The 25243-nt window shown below is 42.4% G+C and overlaps 1 protein-coding gene across 1 annotated transcript in view; it reads right to left on the bottom strand.

Annotated features, from left to right (window-relative positions):
• Positions 1 to 970: 970 nt before the first annotated feature.
• LOC142312166 (uncharacterized) overlaps positions 971 to 25243 on the bottom strand; it is a 135860-nt gene continuing 111587 nt past the window's right edge. Inside the window, 1 exon segment of the mRNA XM_075351069.1 lies at positions 971 to 2750. Within this exon segment, the coding sequence (XP_075207184.1) occupies positions 1314 to 2750 (1437 nt within the window). The 3' untranslated portion in view covers positions 971 to 1313.

Raw genomic sequence — 25243 nt, 5'->3', positions numbered from 1 at the left:
CAATATGATCATTGGTTCTAATATTTAGGTACGCTCACGTATCAGATATTTTTCGTCACCTTTATTTATCCTTGATGAAATGTTCTCATAGACCTATCGCTATTTAGGTATTTTTTCTGAAAACTCCATAATTGGAATTTTTGTGCTAATGCTTGTATTTCTTATGTATAGAGGATATTTGTCTGAACCATGCTCATGTAATGTGATTTGTTTTTCATGTCATGTTCGGATATTGATTATTGTATTATTTCCCTTTTGTAACACTCTGTATATATTTTTTCTTTTATGTCACTAGTCTGAGATAGCCCTTGAAAAAGGTCCTATCAGGACTGAAACGTTGGGACAGACTATTTTATGTTTCAATAAAACATTCAGCACCATCCAAGGTCTTTTTCTCCAATTCTTTATGGTGTGCCGGAGATTTTTTGTGATTTATAGCACAGGGATGGGCCTGCCAGGTTTAACTACTTGGCAGGGACACATCTTGGAGACGCTTCATTTTCTCTCTGCTCTAACACTCCACTTTCTGAGTGTCTACTCAACCTTCTCTGTCTGACACTTCTCTGCCCCCTCCTGTCCTACTCTGCTGAGGCTCTATGTAGCCCTGCTACTGTAATCTCTCTCCCTGTTCTTTCATCCTCTCTGTCATTCTATTCTCACAACAAATCTGCAGTGTCCCATCATCAGGACTAGCTGATCGTGCCAGTCCTGGAGACTGGAGGTATCATTAACCTTTCCTTTACTCAGTAACCATTATATTGCTATTAACCCCTTAATCTTCATAGGGACAGCTAGTCACAGGATTATTAGGTTGGGACAATCGTATGTGTGACGTGGGTGGGAATTCATAGAATATTGTGGGGTTTGTGTTATTAAGGAATTGTGCTTTTTGTTGCAGTACTGAGTAGCAATATACATATACTGTAGACTTTTGAGTGTGTTTAATAAATATTGTTTATTAGTACACGGTTTCATCTGATATGATAATTATCAGGTGTTCGCTTATATGACATTATTAACAAGCCTGCTTATTGGCGATAATTAATATCGGCAGTAGCCCTGTAACAATTAATATACAATGTGAAATATTCAATGCGCATAGAATATTGCTTTTTATTTTCTTAGATAACAGATATTAGTAATTGCTTATATTTTTAAATCTAATGTAAGTTCAAAACTGCTTTCCCTTTCTCTTTACTTTCACTGTCTCTTATGCATTTTCGTATACATTTTGCAGAATATATGGTTTGTCTTCATATGAGATTTTCTTGGTGTCCCAACAAAATATGAATTTCAAGTAAAACACTTATTTTCTATGTGGCATTTTGGAGATTTGTGATGTTCAAGATGATGCCATTTGTGGGTAAAACATTTCCTACATTATGAACATTAAAATGGCTTTTCCTTTGTGTAAGTTGATGGACAACAAAGTAATTTCTGATTAAAACATTTCCCACATTCTCAGAATGAATATAGCTCTAAAAACTCTTGTGAATTTTCTGGTGTTTAAGCAAAACTGTTTTATGTGAAAAACATTTTCCGCAATTTGAACATAAAAAAGGTTTCTCCCCTGTGTGAGTTCTCATATGTCGAACAACACGTGGTTTAGATACAAAACATTTTCCACATTCAGAACATGAATATGGCTTCTCTCCTGTGTGGCTTCTCTGATGTTGAACAAGATGTGATTTATGTGCAAAACATTTCCCACATTCTGAACATAAATATGGCTTCTCCCCTGTGTGAGTTGTCCAATGATCAACAAGATCTGACTTCCGTGCAAAACATTTCCCACATTCTGAACATGAATATGGCTTCTCCCCTGTGTGAGTTCTCCAATGGTCAACAAGATGTGATTTACGTGCAAAACATTTCTCACATTCTGAGCAGGAAAAAGGCCTCTTCCCTGTATGTACTTTCTGGTGATGATCAAGATCTGATTTTAGTGCAAAACATTTCCCACATTCTGAACATGAAAAAAGCTTCTCCGCTGTATGTACTTTCTGGTGATGAACAAGATCTGATTTTAGTGAAAAACATTTCTCACATTCTGAACATGAAAAAGGCTTCTCCCCTGTATGTATATTTTGGTGCTGAACAAGATGTGATTTTTCTGCAAAATATTTCCCACATTCTGAACATGAAAAAGGCTTGCCCCTTGTATGTATTTTCTGGTGCTGAACAAGATGTGATTTACATGCAAAACATTTCCCACATTCTGAACATAAATATGGCTTCTCTCCTGTGTGAATTCTATGGTGATTATCAAGATGCCATTTTCTAACAAACTGTTTCCCACATTCTAAGCATGAATATGGCTTCTCCCCTGTGTGAGTTTTCTGATGTCTGACACAAAGTTCTTTTTTTCCAAAACATTTCCCACATTCTGAACATGAGTATGGCTTCTCCCCTGTGTGAGTTTTCTGATGTCTAACACAATTTTCTTTTTTTGAAAAACATTTCCCACATTCTGAACATGAAAAAGGCTTTTCCGCTGTATGTACTTTCAGGTGATGAACAAGATGTGCTTTTAGTGCAAAACATTTCCCACATTCTGAACATGAAAAAGGCTTCTCGCCTGTATGTATAGTCTGGTGCTGAACAAGATGTGACTTACATGCAAAACATTTCCCACATTCTGAACACAAATATGGCTTCTCTCCTGTGTGAATTTTATGGTGAGTAACAAGATGTGATTTTCTACCAAAATGTTTCCCACATTCTGAGCATGAATATGGCTTCTCCCCTGTGTGCGTTTTCTGATGTCTGACACAAAGTCTTTTTTTTGCAAAACATTTCCCACATTCTGAGCATGAATATGGCTTGTCCCCTGTGTGAGTTTTCTGATGTCTGACACAATTTTCTTTTTTTGCAAAACATTTCCCACATTCTGAACATGAATATTGCTTCTTTCCTGTGTTAACTCTCTCATGTCTAAAAAGCTTTGATTTCTGGTTAAGATTATTGCCACACTCTGAAGGAGAAAATCTCTTCTCTGTATGATTTTTTTTATGTGTTTCAGAAGATGTTTTTAGGAAAAAACTTTTTCCATATTCAGCACTTGAAAATTTATTTTTTGCTGTAAGAGCAGTTTGATTTTTAATGCCCCTTTTGTGACTTTTAATTTTCTCAAAAGTCTGTGATGAATCAGAAGATACGACCTGTTTAGTACAATCAGATGATAGATTTTTGCTGTATAGGAATGATGGTATATCTGGACTATTGACAGATACTTCAGTTATATCTTGTATGCACGCAGGTTCATTTGATTTACAAATTGCAGATCTCAGTTTTCCCTGTGATGTCGTCGTACAGGCATCTGAGAAGAATAAAGATTTTTTTTTATATAATAACCTTAAAAAATACCTTTTAAAAATTTTCTAAAATCTCCATATAAATTATATTCAATTAGTAAAATTCAATTATTTAAGACAAAAACAGTGCACAATCTAACAGTAGATATCATAACAGGAACTACTAGAGCATGATGTTTGACCCTTTTTGTTAATTCTGCCTCACAAATATTGGAATAATAGGCCTCCAAAAAATGTTAAGTAGGAATAAATTATAAAATAAAAACTTCAAATATGCTCCACTATTATCTTCCACATGTTTAGCATTGCTGTACTGGGAAGAATGTACTTAAAAACTATGCTGTGTGCATTTGCAGGGTTCTGCAAATGATGCCCACAAACTATTCCACCATAATCTTTGTTCCGTTCCAAAAGCCAAATAGCGTTCCAACCTTCCAGACCCCTGACACGTGATCAAACATTAGAAAATTCTTGGATTCAGGCGTAGTTGCAAAATAAATAAAAAATTTCTCCCCCTTTCTCAAGCACCTGGACCCCCAAAACATTGCAAAATGTGCAGACATCTTGCCCATCTTTCAGCGTCTCTGCACAAATTGGAACAGTTTTCCACATTGTCTTCACTTTCTATTCATAGACATTTTTACACCGTAGTGAGAGTGGCCATAGTCCGGCATAGCGGTATCCAAGACACAATGTGTTTGATCTTTAAGGTCTGATAAGTTTCCTTGGCAATTATTGTTACACAATTTAAGGGATAAGAAATGTATTGAATGGGGGCGTGGCCTAGACACAGGCTAGTGCAGACGTACCACACCATAGCTCCTGCTCCTAAGTGACTTAACACAAGATTTATACTGCATACCTGACCTCTTTTTCCCCCTGAAGCCCCCGGAGGGAGAAGCCAGACCTTCTAGACTGACCTCAGATCTAATTCCAGCCGGCAAGACCGTGACTCCAGTCTTTGGCGGGAAAGAGACATCAGCCTGAGAAGGAGTTTGGGGCCTGCTGTGGGCTCCCCAGAAGAGAAGAAGGAGCTTGGCACCGGACCACAACAGAGAGGCAGACCTCCTCTCCCTCACTCCACTATTGATCCGGCGGCAGCCCCGACTGGAGGTGAGACGCCAGACACCGCAGGCTTACAGAGGTGAGGAAGCAGGGACATGCTGAACTCCACCTTCCCCCTCCCCCATAGAGAGACCAGACTCCCAGACAGCTCCATATAACGGCATGCAGTACGTGACGGCTTTTAAAGCTCTGGGAGCCACTGAAGGGTGAGATATCCAGGGGGGCGAGATAAGAGGGACCCAGGCCTAGTGCTGCTTGGAGAGGGAGAGAGGAAAAAAAAAAAAGAGACAAACAACAGTGTAAAAAAGGCGGGAAGAAAACAACCTCCAGTGGCTATCTTTCAGATTGGAGCAAAGGGAAGGAATAATAGTAGTTGAAAGGCTCTGAGGAAGAAAGTGAAAGGAAAACCCACTCCTGTCACAGGACCTTTAACACATAGGACCCTAAAGTAAAACTTGTCACCCAGCTCTGATTTTATTGCCCACCTCCATGTTAGAGGAGGAAATAAGGGGGGAGTGAATACAAACAAAAAAAAAAAAAAAAAAGGAAGAAGATAAGCTCTTCGGAGTTAATTTGGGTTCACACATAGCGACATCGACAACGACGTCGCTGTTACGTCACCATTTTCTGTGACGCAACAGCGACCTTGTAAGTCACTGTTATGATCGCTGCTTAGCTATCAAACACAGCAGACGCAGCAGCGATCATAACGACACGCGTCGCTGTGCTACATGTGCAGAGAGCAGGGAGCCGCGCACACTGCTTAGCGCTGGCTCCCTGCACTCCTAGCTACAGTACACATCGGGTTAATTACCCGATGTGTACTGCAGCTACATGTGCAGAGAGCAGGGAGCCGGCACTGGCAGTGTGAGAGCGGCGGACACTGGTAACGAAGGTAAATATCGGGTAACCAGGAAAAGGTCTTCCCTTGGTTACCCGATGTTTAGCCTTGTTACAGCTTACCGCAGCTGCCAGATGCCGGCTCCTGCTCCCTTCATTTCGTCGCTCTCTCGCTGTCACACACAGCGATGTGTGCGTCACAGCGGGAGAGCGACGACCAAAAAATGAAGCTGGACATTCAGCAACGGCCGGCGACCTCACAGCAGGGGCCAGGTCATTGCTGGATGTCACAGACAGCGACGGAACGTCGCTGCAACGTCACAGAAAATGGTGACGTAGCAGCGACGTCGTTGTTGTTGTCGCTGTGTGTGACACCACCCTTACTCTCCAACCTCTCCATGGCAGGACCTCCCTTACAACACAAAGACTGTGCTAAAAGCAATTACAAGGTCAATCCAGTACTCATAACCCCCTGCTGCTCTGTGAGGCAAAGCTGAATGAACATCTCCTCCAGACTGCAATATTAAGGCATAGCCCACTGACAGACGTCAACCTTACAAGTACACCTTTCCTCAAGAATATCTCCCTCCATCAAAGAGGAAAAATAGAAAAATAATAAATTTATATATATATATATATATATATTTATTTTTATATATATATATATATATATATATATATATATATATATATATATATATATGAAGACGAATTTTTACTAAATGCGTTAACATACCCCCTCCCTCTCCCAGCAAAGTTTTATCAAGACCAGTTACGCAAAATCGGGAAGAACACTAAATTACAATTTGATGAGCCTAACAAAGCCATAAAAACCCCAAGAAAGAACCAAGAAGGAGACAAGCCTAAAAAGCAACATACCCTTGATATGATGACACAGAAATCAAAACAAACCTCAGCGGCCAACTTCTCAATATCAGACAGTGAAGAGGAGGAAGACATATTAAAGGGTAACTCCAATCTCATGGAACACATAAAAGCTTTTCCTACTGCAAATTGCATCAAAAACCTCTTTAAATAATTCACACACACACAGTAAAAGAAGAAATGGACGAATTAAAAAGCGATATTAAACAGGTTTACACAAGAATTCATACTCTCGAGAACAAATTGCGACCAAATCACAGCTCATCATTCTCAGAGAGTGACGGAGATTCTAGTCGATAAACAAAAATAAATTTTCTTACAAAAACTACACATAGACGACCTAGAAAATAGGTCCAGAAGAAACAACCTTAGAATCCTAGGACTACCAGAGACAGTAGAAGATAAAGACATCCACGCTTCACTTACACAGATATTCAACGCCCTCCTGGGAAAGGAAGAGACTAACGAAATTGGTCTTGAAAGAGCCCATTGGGTTTATAAACCCAAAACATCAAATATGGACAAACCAAGAGATGTCCTTTGTTGTCTACAAAATTTCAATGTCAAAGAGCAAATCAACCAAAAAGCAAGATATGCTCAAAAGATCGAATATGAAGAGACGGAAATACAAATATATCAAGACCTTTCAAAGCTCACATTAGACTTGTTAAAGGTTGTAGTTGTCTTCTCAAGAACACAGAGAGAGAAAAATATAATCTATAGATGGATGTTTCAATTCGGCCTCGCAATCTCTTCCGACAATAAAAATCTAATAATCAAAACTCCAGATGACCTCCTACTTGTCCTCAACAAGCTGGACTTAATACACCTAAAGATCCCTGACTGGACCTCTGCAGAGGACTTCCTTGATCTACCAGCACTACCCAAACTCGACAAGTGGATAACAAAGTCACCTACGAGAGCAAATAAAGTGAGAAGACTAAACTCCGGTCCAAAGGAGACACCGAAAAAAGGACAAAGGGAACAAGAAGAAGATGGATGATGATGACTTTTGAGCGCCCTCATATACCTGATCTCATTCCTCATTGACAAGATACGGTCTGCTGAAAATGAGAAGAAAAGCTGTTTTGTTTTTTTTTTCTCTTTCCTGATGAGGGGAAAAATCCCAGTTATCCCTGATTACTGTCTTTTGAATATATCTGAGCTCATTGTATTATCTGTTTTACACATATTAGATCTATTGAAATTTAATTTGTTACCAATTCAAGAACTGAACATTGGGAACCATCCCTTCTTCTGGTTGCCTAGGGATTGGTCAATATACTGGTACAAGTTATAGTATTACAAAGGTTTCTCTTTGAGGCTACTGAAACCCCCTTTTTTATATTATTAATGCACATTTATTATGCTTAGATCAGTTAATGTTCAATGCTTAGTACTGGTTTGTTAATTCTCATTTCTATGATACACTAGTTAAGACTCTGCTCGGAGATGATATCTCCTTGATCACTTCACCAATAGTTTTAAAACTACACAATTGTCAAAACACAAGAGGGAATAGAGAAAGGAAGAGAAAACAGAAAAGGGAAAAAAAAAAAAAGAAAATAACACCTTATTTCAGGCACACGCCCCCAAGGACCTGAAAATCCACTTTTGCAGAATTTCCTGGATGGGACCAACTTTGCTGACCTTATCCCACCCAGCTGCAATACGTTTTTGCACACTGAGAAATACACAACTCTTTAAAACCATGATAAAGAGACTCAAGCATTACACACCAATACCTACACTAAACCCCCCCATCCCACCCGATTACCTGTCCAGCCTACGCAGACAATCACATACCTCTTCCATCGTAAATATGGCTAACCTTAATATTGCAACATTTAACGTTAACGGCATGAACATTCCCCAAAAGAGATCACAAATATTGAGCTACTTAGATAAACACCGAATAGATATCGCCCTTCTCCAAGAGACACATTTCAAAACAACATACACGCCAATAACTAAAAATAAATCTTATACTAGATGGTTTAATGCCAATTCTCCAATGAAGAAAAATAAAGGTGTCTCGATCATCATACATAAAAAGATACTCTTTACTCTTAAAGACGTCATATACGACCCGGATGGCAGGTTTATTCTTTTGAAATGTCAATTATATAATTCACAATACACACTCACAAATATCTATGCCCCTAATTCTAACCAACTTCCCGTCTTCAAAAAAGTATTCAACACCCTGCATCACTTTTCAGAAGGGATTTTAATATTTGGAGGAGATTTTAACATTCCTCTCCACCCCCCATTAGACACGTCAGACGGACACTCCTCAATTCCACTCAAAACAGTAAAATTTGTTAAGAAAGCCTTAGCAGAACTACTCCTGGTTGATACTTGGAGAATGTCACACCCTTCAACTAAAGACTACTCGTTCTATTCACAGGTATATAAAGAATATTCCAGAATAGACTACCTGTTCATAACGCATCAACTTTTAAGCAATGTCCAAAAAACATACTACGATATAATATTACTATCAGATCATGCCCCCTTACTCCTGAATATAGGGATATCACAATATAAAAAATGCCCACTTAATTGAAAACTCAATAATAGTCTAATAAAAAGTTAAATCTCCCAAGACTATATAAGAGGTTCCATCCAAAACTACTTTAAAGAAAACTGCATTAACAACACATGTGACTCCAATACTTGGGAAGCACATAAAGCAGTTCTACGTGGCATTTTGATAGAGCTAGGCGCAAGAACAAAAAAAGAAAGAAAATAAAAAACTTAGAAGGACAAAACAAAACTAAGCAAAACCCTTCACTGGAGAAAGACTTATTTAGACTAAGATCTGAGCTCAGAGATCTTCTAAATCAAAAAAGTGAGAAATATCTCAACTACTCAAGGTTCAAATTTTATCTTCAAGCCAACAAATGTGGACGCAACCTAGTAAATAAATAAACACAGCTTATATCCCAAAAGTTAAAAACACAAACGACAAGATACTTCATAAATCTGAAGACATCGCCAACATTTTCCATTCATACTACTTTAACCTATATAATCTAAAAACTACCCAAAACTCCAAAGAAGAAAAAACAAAAATAAAACTTTTTTTAAAAACCTGAACCTACCCAAACTCATTACATTACAAGCACAAAACTTAACCAACCCAATATCCATCCAAGAAGTAGAATCATCCATAACCTCAACTACAGGAGGGAAAAGCCCAGGCCTGGTCGGCTTTTCAATTGAATACTATAAAACATGTAAAACAGAATTAGCTCCTTATATGACAAATTACTTTAACCATATAAACAAAACCAACCTATTTAACAAAGAAACTCTGTCAACCCATATAACTTTAATCCCAAAAGAAGGAAAGGATCCAACCCTTTGTGGAAGTTAAAGGCCAATTTCATTAATAAATAATGACATAAAACTTTATGCTAAAATCATAGCGAAAAGAATCCAAAATATAATATCTGATCTAATTAACCCAGAACAAGTAGGTTTCATTAAGGAAAGAGAAGCAAAAGACAATGTAATTAAAAACCTGAACGCTATACAGTGCTGGCCAAAAATATTGGCACCCCTGAAATTCTGTCAGATAATACTCAGTTTCTTCTTGAAAATGATTGCAATCACAAATTCTTTGGTATTAAAAAAACATTAGTGCATGCCCTCATCATCTCCCGCCTCGACTACTGCAACCTCCTGCTCTCTGGCCTACCTTCCAACACTCTTGCACCCCTCCAATCTATCCTAAACTCTGCAGCCCGCTTAATCCACCTCTCCCCTCGCTACTCCCCAGCCTTGCCACTCTGCCAATCCCTTCACTGGCTTCCCATCGCCCAACGACTCCAGTTCAAAACATTAACCATGACATACAAAGCCATGCACAACCTGTCTCCTCCCTACATCTGTGACCTAGTCTCCCGGTACCTACCTGCACGCAACCTTAGATCCTCACAAGATCTCCTTCTCTGCTCCTCTCTTATCTCCTCTTCCCACAATCGTGTACAAGATTTCTCCCGCGCATTCCCCATACTCTGTAACGCTCTACCTCAGCACATCAGACTCTCCACTACCATGGAAAGCTTCAAGAGGAACCTCAAGACCCACCTCTTCCAACAAGCCTACAACCTACAATAGCCCTCAGTCCAGTAGACCACTGCACAACCAGCTCTGTCCTCACCTATTGTACCATCACCCATTCCCTGTAGACTGTGAGCCCTCGCGGGCAGGGTCCTCTCTCCTCCTATACCAGTCTGTCTTGTACTGTTAATGATTGTTGTACGTATACCCTCTTTCACTTGTAAAGCGCCATGGAATAAATGGCGCTATAATAATAAATAAGAATAATAATAATAATATTATTATTATCTTCATTTAATTTGTCTTCAATGAAAAAAATAAAAAAAATGTCAAAGCCAAAGTGGATATAATTCCACACCAAACATAAAAAAGGGGGTGGACAAAAGTATTGGCACTGTTTGAAGAATCATGTGATGCTTCTCTAAATTTGTGTAATTAACAGCACCTGTAACTTACCTGTGGCACCTAACAGGTGTTGGCAATAACTAAATCACACTTGCAGCCAGTTGACATGGATTAAAGTTGACTCAACCTCTGTCCTGTGTCCTTGTGTGTACCACATTGAGCATGGAGAACAGAAAGAAGACCAAAGAACTGTCTGAGGACTTGAGAATCCAAACTGTGAGGAAGCATGAGCAATCTCAAGGCTACAAGTCAATCTCCAAAGACCTGAAAGTTCCTGTGTCTACGGTGCGCAGTGTCATCAAGAAGTTTAAAGCCCATGGCACTGTGGCTAACCTCCCTAGATGTGGAATTCAAAGAAAAATTGACGAGAGATTTCAACGCAAGATTGTGCGGATGGTGGATAAAGAACCTCGACTAACATCCAAACAAGTTCAAGCTGCCCTGCAGTCCGAGGGTACAACAGTGTCAACCCATACTATCCGTCGGCGTCTGAATGAAAAGGGACTGTATGGTAGGATACCCAGGAAGACCCCCACTTCTTACCCCGAGACATAAAAAAGTCAGACTGGAGTTTGCCAAAACTTACCTGAGAAAGCCTAAAACGTTTTGGAAGAATGTTCTCTGGTCAGATGAGACAAAAGTAGAGCTTTTTGGGAAAAGCCATCAACATAGAGTTTACAGGGAAAAAAAAAGAGGCATTCAAAGAAAAGAACACGGTCCCTACAGTCAAACATGGCGGAGGCTCCCTGATGTTTTGGGGTTGCTTTGCTGCCTCTGGCACTGGACTGCTTGACCGTGTGCATGGCATTATGTAGTCTGAAGACTAACAACAAATTTTGCAGCATAATGTAGGGCCCAGTGTGAGAAAGCTGGGTCTTCCTCAGAAGTCATGGGTCTTCCAGCAGGACAATGACCCAAAACACGCTTCAAAAAGCACTAGAAAATGGTTTGATAGAAAGCACTGGAGACTATTAAAATGGCCAGCAATGAGTGCAGACCTGAATCCCATAGAACACCTGTGGAGAGATCTCAAAATGGCAGTTTGGAGAAGGCACCCTTCAAATCTCAGGGACCTGGAGCAATTTGCCAAAGAAGAATGGTCTAAAATTCCTGCAGAGCATTGTAAGAAACTCATTGATGGTTACCGGAAGCGGTTGTTTGCAGTTATTTTGGCTAAAGGTTGTGCAACCAAGTAGTAGGCTAAAGGTGCCAATACCTTTGTCTGGCCCATTTTTGAAGTTTTGTGTGAAATGATCAATGATTTCATTTTTGTTTCATTCTCTTTTGTGTTTGTTCATTGCAAGCAAAATAAATGAAGATAATAATACCAAAGAATTTGTGATTGCAATCATTTTCAAGAAGAAACTGAGTATTATCTGACAGAATTGCAGGGATGTAAATACTTTTGGCCAGCACTGTATACTTTGCTAAACAACAATATAAAGACTAATTCTTACATCAGATGCAGAAAAAGCATTCGACCGAGTCAATTGGCTATTTATAGAACAAACCCTCATTAAATTCCGCTTCCCATCCCCATTTAAATCGACAAAATTTTAGCACTCTATTCTACCCCATCAGCAAAGTTAAAAATAAATAACAAACTTTCCTCTAGTTTCGATATAAGAAATGGAACTAAACAGGGCTGTCCCCTCTCACCGCTCTTAGTTATCCTGACAATAGAAACTTTTCTTCAGAAAATAAGACAAAACCCTAAGATCTCTGGCCTGAAATGCAACCAAATAGAACACTAAACTGCGGCTTTTGCAGATGACGTACTTTTCATTTTAACAGACCCCCTATGCTCAATTAAAGCTAAAAAGGGCTTTACACGGTAGCAATATCAGTACCGATATCGCTAGCGTGCGTACCCGCCCCCACCGTTTGTGCGACACGGGCATATCACTGCCCGTCGCGTACAAAATCGCGCTCCCCCGTCACACAGCTTACCTGCCCTGTGACGTCGCTCTGGCCGGCGATCCGCCTCCTTTCTAAGGGGGCTGGTTGTTCGGCGTCACAGCGACGTAACGCGGCATGCGTCCAATAGAAGCGGAGGGGCAGAGATGAGCGGGACGTAATATTCCGCCCACCTCCTTCCTTCCGCATTGGCGGTGGAGGCAGGTAAGGACATGTTCCTCGCTCCTGTGGTGTCACACACAGCGATGTGTGCTGCCGCAGGAACGAGGAACAACATCCCTAATGAGAGGCAAACGATTTTTTGTTTTAGGACGACCTCTCCGCGGCAAACGACTTTGGCAGCTTTCGCGATCGTTTTAGGTCGCACATAAGCGTCACACGCTGCGATATCGTTAATGACGCCAGATGTGCGTCACTAACAACGTGACCCCAACGATAAAACATTAATGATATCGTAGTGTGTAAAGTCCCCTTTACTCTCAGATATTCAAACATATAGTGAAATTTCGAACTTTAAGATAAACTTTTCAAAATCTCATCTTTTAAACATTAACATACCTCCCGATGAATGGAAAGAGGTCTCAGATTCATCCCCCTTCAAAATTAGCAACTCAATCACCCATCTAGGTGTAAAAATCAGCAACTCCCTATCTCAATTGTACGAACTGAACCTTAAAACACTACTGCATAAACTAGAACTAGACATCTCTTCCTGGGATACTGTACCAATCTCATGGTTAGGTAGAATCAGTTTAATAAAAATGATCATTCTGCCCAAAATTTTATATCCTCTACAGGTATTACCAATAGATATTCCGAAACAATTTTTCAAAAAACTGAAAAGCATGGTTTCAAAATTTGTGTGGCTAAAAAAGAGCCACAGATTAAAATACAGTACACTGAGCACTCCAAAAAATAAAGGAGGTACGGGACTCCCGGACTTCGAACGCTACTAGCTAGCTACTCATATAGCTAGACTCATGGAGTTGCGGACCAATCCCTCCAGAAAACTCTGGACCTCCTTAGAACTAAATAATCCAAAAGGGATTTTACCCCATTTTCTTTGGCCGACACCTCTCAACAAATTTAAATATAAAAATATACTGAACCCTTTTACAAAAGTAACTCTCAGGCTTTGGCATAAATTCAACAAAAAATTAGACCTACTACCTAACATCTGCAAAGCAACCCCCATTTTATACTTAATCCCTCACAAATTCAGATCACTTAAGAACAAAATCAGGTCACTAAAAAAATCTTAGCGATATAACACTAGGAGATATAATCCAGAATCATAAACCATTAAACTCAAATGAACTAAAACTCGTTTTAAATCCAATAGACATAAACGACAAAGACCTGTTAATCATACACGACATAGCCTCGCATCATATTCTGGACATATCAGCTTCGACTCCGCCCCCCCAACATGAATTTTTACTAAGTGCTCATGGGAAGAGCAGATTAATATCAAAAATATACAAGTACTTATATAACAATACAGAAAAACCATCTTACATCAATAAATGGGAAACCGAACTAAATACTACACTCAACCGTTCAGTCCTTGGCCCTCTTCTTTTCTCCCTGTACACTGCCCCAATTGGAATGACTACTACAGAACACAAGCGACTGACTGACTACAGTTTGCAATATCATGTCTGCTCTTTATCTGAAACTAAAGGGGGCTTTACACGCTACGACATCGCTAATGCGAACTCGTTGGGGTCACAGAATTGGTGACGCACATCCGGCCGCATTAGCGATGCCGTTGCGTGTGACACCTATGAGCGATTTTGCATCGTTGCAAAAACGTGCAAAATCGCTCATCGGTGACATGGGGGTCCATTCTCAAAAATCGTTACTGCAGCAGTAATGAGGTTGTTCCTCGTTCCTGCGGCAGCACACATCGCTCAGTGTGACACCGCAGGAACAATGAACCTCTCCTTACCTGCCTCCCGGCCGCTATGCGGAAGGAAGGAGGTGGGCAGGATGTTACATCCCGCTCATCTCCGCCCCTCCGCTTCTATTGGGCGGCCGCTCAGTGACGTCGCTGTGACGCCGCACGGACCGCCCCCTAGAAAAAAGGCGGTTCGCCGGTCACAGCGACGTCGCCGGGCAGGTAAGTATGTGTGACGGGTCTGGGCGATGTTATGCGGCACGGGCAGCGATTTGCCCGTGTCGCACAACAGATGGGGGCGGGTACCCACACTAGCGATATCGGGACCGATATCGCAGTGTGTAAAGCCCGCTTTAACCTTTCAAAAACTCAACTTCTTCTTTTTCCTCCGTCGTCCAACCTTCCTAAACCTGACATCTCCCTCTCTGTGTGTGGCACCACAATAACTCCTAGGCAGCAAGCCCGCTTTCTGGGTGTTCTACTTGACACTGATCTCTCCTTCACCTCCCACATACAATCTCTTGCCCGCACCTGCCGCTTGAACCTCAAGAACATCTCTAGAATCCGTCCCTTTCTCACAATGGAAACGACAAAAACCCTCACTGTGGCCCTGATCCACTCTCGCCTTGACTACTGTAACTCTCTATTAATTGGTCTCCCCCTAACTAAACTCTCTCCTCTACAGTCCATCCTTAATGCAGCAGCCAGGGTCACCTATCTGGCTAACCGCTACTCGGATGCCTCTGCTCTGTGCCAGTCAATGCACTGGCTGCCCATATATCATAGGATCCAATTCAAATTGCTTGTTCTCACACACAAAGCTCTCCACAGTGCGGCACCCCCCTACATCTCCATCCTCCTCTCTGTCTATCACCCCACCCGTTCTTTACGCCCTGCAAACAACTTTCGACTAACATCCACACTAGTTCGAACCTCCCACTCCCGGATCCAAGACTTCTTCCGAGCTGCACCAACCCTCTGAAACGCTCTACCCCAAGAAGTTAGGACAAATCACAACTTACTCAGCTTCAGACGCACCCTAAAGACGCATTTTTAGGGCGGCCTATCACACTCCCTAATCAGATTTGATTCACATAGTCCCTCTACAACTTCTCACAACATAACTCCACATAAAACTCCATGGCACCCAAATGCATCTCAAGGCTCTGGCCCACTGGTCCATGAAACCATTATCTATCCCCCATTTCCATGAGATGCCTGGATTGTCATTGTAAATAAGCACTTTTACCTTGCCCCCCCCCCCGCCTCCCCACATCTCATTGTAGATTGTAAGCTTTCACGAGCAGGGTTGTCTTTTTTTTTCCCCCTCTAAATATTGTATTTTCTATAACTGTTACTTGTTTATATATATTTATATGATCCTCCTGAATTGTAAAGCGCTGCGGAATATGTTGGCGCTATAGAAATAAAGATTATTATAATTATAATATTTAATAATGCTCATAATCTCTCAATATCATCTAGGTACCAAGAACTCAACTACAAAATAATCTCACGTTGGACGTTGGTACAAAACCCCAGATATTTTACAAAAGAAAAAAAAAAAAATCGATAAATCTCTCTCACCACAATGCTGAAGACGTAACCAAGCGATTGGTACTCCTCTACACATCTGGTACCAATGTCCAAAAATTGTAAAATTCTGGACATCTATTAAACAACATATAGAAAACTCTCAACACCAAGCTCAATTTCAGCCCAAATTTCATTATTCTCAATCTTGATACACACAAAAATCATTTAAATAAACTATCAATTATACCTCAACTTATAAACGCAGCAAAACTCCTTATAGCCAGACATTGGAAAGACGAGGATGCACCAAACATAACGGAATGGTTTAATGAAACAAATCTCATAAGTATACACGACAACTCCCGACTACATCATTGCAAAAAAAATGCCAAACTCCTAGAATTATGGGAAAACTGGGACCGATATCAAAAGTCAACAAGAATCACTTGACACCTCTATATACTCAGTGATCTCATCATGGTTTCAAAAACAAATAGGTACATATACGTAAATATCATACTGTTCATGGACATTTAAGTTTCAACAATCCTTTTACATACTCAAAAATACAAACAACTGCAACAAGACACAAGTTTCAACAGACGGGCAGGAACCTCTCCTTCCCTCTTCCTCTTTTTCCCTTCTACCCCATCCATCCCCCGTGATTGGACCTTTCCTACATTCCCTTCATTGTTCCCCCTCCCACCCCAACACTTCTTTGTAAAACACATGTTTATGATTGTTAACTTCATGTTATCTTATTTCTGTATCATTATGAAATACTCTAAATAAAGAATATATACAAAAAAAAAAGAAATGTATTGAATAAATACAATAAAAAAGGATTTTGGAGTTATGTCAAAAAGAAAAGAAAAGTCAAAGATGCTATAGGAATTTTACAGGATGAGAATGGTGAAGTTGTAAAAAATGATGTTGAGAAGGCCGAACTTTTAAATTGTTATTTTGCATCTGTTTTCTCTGAAAAAGTAAAATCAACTGATCTTCACCGTTCTATTGTAGGATTAGAAGAATCCAGGACATCAATAAACAAAGAGATAGTGAGGGAATACTTAGCTAACATTAATGAATTCAAGTCTCCAGGTCCAGATGAATTACACCCCAGAGTACTGAAGGAGTTAGCAGAGGAAATATTAGAACCACTCTTCAAAATTTTTTAAAATTCTTGGAGAACAGGAGAAGTTCCAGAAGACTGGAGAAGAGCAAATGTTGTCCCTATCTTCAAAAAGGGGAAGAAGGTGGACCCAGGGAACTACAGGCCTGTGAGCCTGACTTCCATACCAGGAAAGATCTTTGAACAAATTAAAACAACATTTATGCAAGTACCTGGATGAGAGTGAAGTGATTAACCAGAGCCAGCATGGGTTTGTAACTAATAAGTCATGTCAGACTAACTTAATTTCCTTCTATGACAAAATCACTGACTGGGTGGATCAGGGAAATGCAGTAGATATAGTACAGTCATGGCCAAAAGTTTTGAGAATGACACCAAAATTATTTTTTCACATGATCTGTTGCCCTCTGGTTTTTAATTGTGTTTGTCTGATGTTTACATCACATACAGAAATATAATTGCAATCATATTATGAGTTCCAAAAGGTTATATTGACAGTTAGAATGAGTTAATGCAGCAAGTCAATATTTGCAGTGTTGACCCTTCTTCTTCAGGACCTCTGCAATTCTTCCTGGCATGCTCTCAATCAACTTCTGGACCAAATCCTGACTGATAGCTGTCCATTCTTGCATAAGCAATGCTTGCATTTTGCCAGAATTTGTTGGTTTTTGTTTGTCCACCTGTCTCTTGATGATTGCCCACAAGTTCTCAATGGGATTAAGATCTGGGGAGTTTCCAGGCCATGGACCCAAAATCTCTATGTTTTGTTCCATGAGCCATTTAGTGATCATCTTTGCTTTATGGCAAGGTGCTCCATCATGATGGAAAAGGCATTGTTGGGCGCCAAACTTCTCTTGGACAGTTGGGAGAAGTTGCTCTTGGAGGACATTCTGGTACCATTCTTTATTCATGGCTGTGTTTTTAGGCAAGACTGTGAGTGAGCCGATTCCCTTGGCTGAGAAGCAACCCCACACATGAATCGTTTCAGGATGCTTAACAGTTGGCATGAGACAAGACTGGTGGTAGCGCTCACCTCTTCTTCTCCTAATAAGCTGTTTTCCAGATGTCCCAAACAATCGAAAAGGGGATTCATCTGAGAAAATGACTTTACCCCAGTCCTCAGCAGTCCACTCCCTGTACCTTTTGCAGAATATCAGTCGGTCCCTGATGTTTTTTCTGGAGAGAAGTGGCTTCTTTGCTGCCCTCCTTGAAACCAGGCCTTGCTCAAAGAGTCTCCGCTTCACAGTGCGTGCAGAAGCACTCACACAAGCCTGCTGCCATTGCTGAGCTAGCTCGGCACTGCTGGTAGTCCGATCCCGCAGCTCAAACAGTTTTAAGATACGGTCCTGGCGTTTGCTGGTCCTTCTTGGGCGCCCTGGAGCCTTTTTGGCAACAATGGAAGCTCTCTCCTTGAAGTTCTTGATGATGCAATAGATTGTTGACTGAGGTGAAATCTTTGTAGCTGCGATGCTCTTCCCTGTTAGACCATTTTTGGTCAAAGCAATGATGGCTGCACGCGTTTCTTTAGAGATAACCATGGTTATCTAAAGAGAAACAATGATATCAAGCACCAGCCTCCTTTTAAAGTGTCCAGTGGTGTAATTCTTACTTAATCATGACTGATTGATCGCCAGCCCTGTCCTCATCAACACCCACACCTGTGTTAATGGAGCAATCACTAAAAAAATGTTAGCTGCTCCTTTTAAGGCAGGAATGCAATGCTGTTGAAATGTGTTTTGGGGGTTAAAGTTCATTTTCTTAGCCAATATTGACTTTGCAAGTAATTGCTGTTAAGCTGATCACTCTTTATGACATTCTGGAGTATATGCAAATTGCCATTAGAAACATTTAAGCAGTAGACTTTGTAAAATTTAATATTTGTAGCATTCTCAAAACTTTTGGCCATGACTGTATATCTTGACTTCAGTAAAGCATTTGACAAATTTTCAGAGTCCTGAAAATAAAAAAAACTCTTTGAATGAAAAGGTGTGTGCAAACATTTGGTCTGTACTGTATAAGGGGTTAATGACAGCTGTGATTTGTCAGCTGTAATCAAACCCTGGATTAGTAATGGAGAGGGGACTATGAGACCCCCTCATTACGAACCCTGTAAGGGAAAAGAAAAAAAACACACAAACACAGAAAAATCCTTTATTTTAAATAAAAAAAAAAAAACACCCTCTTTCACCAATTTATTAACCCCCAAAACACCCCTGCAGGTCCAAAGTAGTCTACACAAAGTCCCACGACGTACCTTGCTCTGCTACATCCAGAGTCTGCAGTGACTGATAACATAACCGATCACTGCAGACTCTCTCCGGGAAACACTAACAACAGTGGAGGGGCCCAGCACTGAGAAGCGGTGACCTCAGCATCAGATTTCTGCACCCTATTTGTATCTTTTGACAGAAAACCACACTGAAACGGTGTTAAAACTGCAGTTTTAGTGCAGTTCTCTGCCTGGAGATGCAGGTATTTTCTACACCAAATTCCTGCAACTTCTAGCAAAAAAACGCATTGCGTTTTGATGTTTTTTTTATTGCGGGAGGATTTTTTTCCCAGTAGTTGCAGTATTGCTGCACGAATTTGATGTATAAACTCCAGCACAAAATCTGCATCTCTTGGCAACCCCCCCCAGGTTTTCTGCCAGGAGATGCAAATCTCATTGAACTCAATAAGTTCAAATTAGGTGAGGTCACTGTGTTCAATGAGTTTACCTGTGGTCACAGGTGGGCTACCATGGGAACCTCCAGCTGTGACTACAGATAAACTCAGTGATGTCACTGCTGGCCGCTGTGGCTCAGTGTCTACCTGAAGCTGCAGTGGGCAGTCATGTTTTGTAATGTGTCTGTATGCTGTGACTTCGGTATGTAGTAGAGCCAGGATCTTTGTGTGACATCATGGTGTGCATTATGTTGGACCTGGGTGTTTTGAGGTTAATCAATTGGAGAAAGAGTAGGGCTTGTTTTTAAATACAGGATTTTTCTCTGTGTTTTTCTGTTACGTACAGGATTAGTAATGTCGGACTCATAGATCTCTCGCCATTACTAATTCAGCGCTTAGTGGCAGCTGTAAGTTGTCATTACCCCCTGATATTACCAGATTGCCACTACACCAGCGCAATTGGGATGAGCTGGGTAAAGCGCCAAGTTGTCGTATCTAATGGATGCGACAATTCTGGGCGGCGGCTGGCTGCTATTTTTAGGCTGGGAGGCGGTCAAAATAACCATAGAGCCTGAGAATAACCACAGCCTGAGAATACTAGCCCTCACCTGTTGGCTTATCTTGGCTGGGTACCAAAGAGGAACCAAATTTTTTGATGCTGGTGTCAAGAGTCGTAATCGTCTGCCATAAGGGATTCCATTCGCTCTAAATTATTCAGTTCCGAAATCCACTCCCTCACAGACGGCGGGTCAGGGGACCTCCAGTGCCTGGGGATAACATTTCTAGCCGCTGTCAGAAAGAGTCTCAGAACATCCATCTTGATACCTGCCAAACTGCCACGCAAGAGGGAAACAAGAGCAAGCTGAGGGGTCGGAACCAGGCAAGAGCCCGACACCTGGGAATAGATTTTGAAAATAAAGGACCAGAATGACCGGAGACGATCACAGCACCCCCAAACATGTATCATGGTACCAGTCTCCATGCCACATCTCCAGCAAAGATCCGAGACCGAGGAGTAAATCCGATGGAAGAAGACCAGGCATCTATACCAGCGCTTCAATATCTTAAAATTATTTTCCTGGCTAAGACAGGAGACAGACATTTTATGGATCAGAGTGAATATTTTAGAGCGATCCATGTCTGACAGCATGATCTGCAGTTCGTCCTGCCAGGCATCCCGATAGTCCAGGCACACCTCTGTGAGGATTAAGTATAATTGAGAGATCAAATTAGAGTGAGGGAAAGCCGACTCCATCAAGGACTTGAAGGAGGAGTTAGGCATCCACATTTGCCCCTGAGACCGCCAACCGTGGACAAAATTCCGGAGCTGAAGGAACTTCCACCACGAGAGGGACACTCCTGGGTAGGCCACACGCAAGGCCACAAGGTCTGGAAATCTAGAGAGAAGTTGCACCGCCTGCCCCAACCCAACCCGATCTAAGGAGTGCCAACACAAGAATGATTCCCTACTCATCGCCGGTGGGAAGGCAGGATTGTCAAAGAGAGGGCAGAGCATGCTATTTGTTGCGACCAAGTCAGGTTTATTGGGGAACCTCTCCCAGAACAGGAGGAAGAACTGTGTGAGGGGTTGAAAGTCCGCCAGAGGGGGACGAAGGGGTGGAAACGTCCAGGGCAAGGAGGAGAGAGGGGATGGGGACACCAACCACTCGATTTGCACCCATTGCTTACTGTGTTCATTAAAACACCTGTCCAGCATCCTTAGGAGTAGGACCGCTCGATATATCTCACCGGTTGGGAAGCCCCCCCCCCAATCCCCTTAGGTTTCGTCATTATCTTATGACTGATCCTCACCGTTTTACTGTAGGATTAGAAGAATCCAGGCCATCAATAAACAAAGAGATAGTGAGGGAATACTTAGCTAACATTAATGAATTCAAGTCCCCAGGTCCAGATGAATTACACCCCAGAGTACTGAAGGAGATAGCAAAGGAAATATTAGAACCACTCTTCATAATTTTTGAAAATTCTTGGAGAACAGGAGAAGTTCCAAAAGACTGTTGTCCCTATCTTCAAAAAGAGGAAGCAGGTGGACCCAGGGAACTACAGACCTGTGAGCCTGACTTCCATACCAGGAAAGATCTTTGAGCAAATTATTAAACAACATTTATGCAAGTACCTGGATGAGAATGAAGTGATTAACCAGAGCCAGCATGGGTTTGTAACTAATAAGTCATGTCAGACTAACTTAATTTACTTCTATGACAAAATCACTGACTGGGTGGATCAGGGAAATGCAGTAGATATAGTATATCTTGACTTCAGAAAAGCATTTGACAAAGTATCTCATACAATCCTTATTGAAAAAATGACCAAGTGTGGAATGGACAAGGCAACTGTTAGATGGATTCGTAACTGGCTTAGTGATCGGAGTCAAAGAGTGGTCATAAATGGCTGCACATCCAGTTGGAAGACTGTCCAAAGTGGGGTACCACATGGCTCTGTCCTGGGCCCCGTGTTGTTCAACATCTTTATCAATGATTTAGATGAAGGAATTAAGGGTAAACTGATTCAATTTGCTGATGACACAAAGCTAGGAGGACTAGCTAATACTAGAGAAGAAAGAGAGAGGATTCAACAAGATCTAAACAAGCTGGAACAGTGGGCAGCAACTAATAGAATGTTTTTTAACAGGAAGAAATGCAAAGTCATACATCTTGGCAAGAATAGTGAGAAGCGCATATACAGTATGGGAGGAATAGAGCTATCCAACAGCATGTGTGAAAAAGACTTAGGTATACTAATAGATCACAGACTGACCATGAGTCAACAGTGTGATGCAGCAGCTAAAAAAGGCAAACACCATTCTAGGATATATTAACAGAAGCATACAGTCTAGATCACGTGAAATCATTATCCCCCTTTATTCCTCTTTGGTCAGACCTCATCTGGAATATTGTGTCCAGTTCTGGACACCACATTTTAAAACGGACATCAAGAAACTGGAGCAAGTTCAGAGAAGAGTGACCAGAATGGTGACTTGTCTGGAAACCATGTCCTATGAGGAACGGTTACAGGATTTTAAATTGTTTAGCTTGCAAAAGAGAAGACTGAGAGGAGACTTAATAGCGGTCTACAAATATCTTAAAGGCTGTCACACTGTAGAGGGATCAGTTTTATTCTCATTTTCAGAAGGAAAGACTAGAAGCAATGGGATGAAACTGATGGAGAGGAGACACAGATTAGATATTAGAAAAAACATTTTGACAGTGAGGGTGATCAACGAGTGGAACAGGCTGCCACGAGAGGTTGTGAGTTCTCCTTCAATGGAAGTCTTTAAAAAGAGGTTGGACGGACATCTGTCTGGGATGATTTAGTGAATCCTGCTTTGAGCAGGGGGTTGGACTAGATGACCCAGGAGGTCCTTTCCAACTCTAATATTCTATGATTCTATGAATGTATGTGGTTTTTGATACTATGAGGAGTGCAATTTTCTAACGTATAAGCCCTTCCAAGTCACTTCAAAGGTAATTTAATCCCCAAAAACATCAGACGTAACGTAGAAATATGGTAAATACTATTGATTAATTATTTTTTGTGATATCACTTCCTGTTTAAGGGCATAGAAAATCAATGTTTGAGCATTGGTAATTCTCTTATTTTTGGGCATATTTTGGATTTTTTCTTAAAAAACCCCCAAAACAAATCAACTTAATTCTACCTCTAAAAATAAAGTACAATGTATCCTGGAAAAGAAAAACAAACAAACACTGGGCTCAGAAGAACCATTCCTGAGTTATTACAAGGTAACGTGACACATGGGAGATTTGAATAATTGGTTCTGGTTAAGAACACAAAACTGGGTGCAGCAGAAAGTGATTAAATCACAGTGTCTTATCTATATATATATAATTGCGTTATTCTGTCTGTCTTGCTCCAAAATTGTTTCCTTACAGTGACAACCGTCGGATTGGCCGCTAAGCTCGGTCTGGCCCCGCCCCCCCACACGGATTGGCCGCTCGGCTCGGCCTGGCCCCATATGGATTAACCATTTGGCCAGGCCTGCCCCCCGCAGGCGATGCCCGCTAGGCCACGCCCCCCATGTGATGCCTGCTAGGCCACGCCCCCGCATGTGATGCCCGCTAGGCCACGCCCCCGCACGCGATGCCCGCTAGGCCACGCCCCCGCACATGATGCACATTCGGCCACGCCCCCCGCACGCGATGCCCGCTAGGCCACGCCCCCGCATGTGATGCCCGCTAGGCCACGCCCCCGCACGCGATGCCCGCTAGGCCACGCCCCGCACACGATGCACATTCGGCCACGCCCCCCGCACGCGATGCCCGCTAGGCCACGCCACCCGTACGCGATGCCCGCTAGGCCACGGCCCCCACAAGCGATGCCCGCTAGGCCACGCCCCCCACACGCGATGCACATTCGGCCATGCCCCCTCACACTATGCCCGCTCGGCCACGCCCCCACACACGTTGGGCACCTGTACACCACCGCCCAGAACTACTCCTCCCATTATACTCCTCTTTCCCCAGGACTACTCCTTCCATTATACTCCTCCCATTATACTCCTCCTATTATACTCCTCTCTGAGGGGTTCGCAGCATGGGGGATGGAGCACGATGGGGAGTGCAGCATGGGGGATGGAGCACGATGGGGAGTGCAGCATGGGGGATGGAGCACGATGGGGGGTGCAGCATGGGGGATGGAGCATGATGGGGGGTGCAGCATGGGGGTTGGACCACGATGGGGGGTGCCCAGAATGGGGGGATGAAACACGATGGGGGGTGCACAGCATGGGGGATGGAGCACGATGGGGGGGTGCACAGCATGGGGGATAGAGCACGATAGGGGGTGCGTAGCATGGGGGATGGAGCACAATGGGGGGTGCGTAGCATGGGGGATGGAGCACGATGGGGGGGTGCAGCGTGGGGGATGGAGCACGATGGGGGGGTGCAGCGTGGGGGATAGAGCACGATGGGGGGGTGCAGCGTGGGGGATGGAGCACGATAGGGGGTGCCCAGAATGGGGGGATGAAACACGATGGGGGGTGCACAGCATGGGGGATGGAGCACGATGGGGGATGGAGCACGATGGGGGGTGCGCAGCATCGGGGATGGAGCACGATGGGGGGTGCCCAGAATGGGGGGATGAAACACGATGGGGGGTGCGCAGCATGGGGGATGGAGCACGATGGGGGGTGCGCAGCATGGGGGATGGAGCACGATGGGGGGTGCGCAGCATGGGGGATGGAGCACGATGGGGGGTGCGCAGCATTGGGGATGGAGCACGATGGGGAGTGCACACCTCCCCCCAAAACACACACACCGCACAACACACCACACACACACTAGGAGCCACAAACACCGCCCTACACACACACCCAACACACAAACACCGCGGCACACACAAATATACGCACATACCGCACAACACACACATTGCACAAAACATACCTCCCCCCAAAACACACACGCACCCCACACCCACACAAACCGCGCAACACACACAGCACCACACACACACAACAGACACACAGTGCTC

This window comes from Anomaloglossus baeobatrachus, chromosome 5 (assembly GCF_048569485.1).
Source record: "Anomaloglossus baeobatrachus isolate aAnoBae1 chromosome 5, aAnoBae1.hap1, whole genome shotgun sequence".
Taxonomy (NCBI): Eukaryota; Metazoa; Chordata; class Amphibia; order Anura; family Aromobatidae; genus Anomaloglossus; species Anomaloglossus baeobatrachus.
This window is presented reverse-complemented; position numbering and strand designations above follow the sequence as displayed.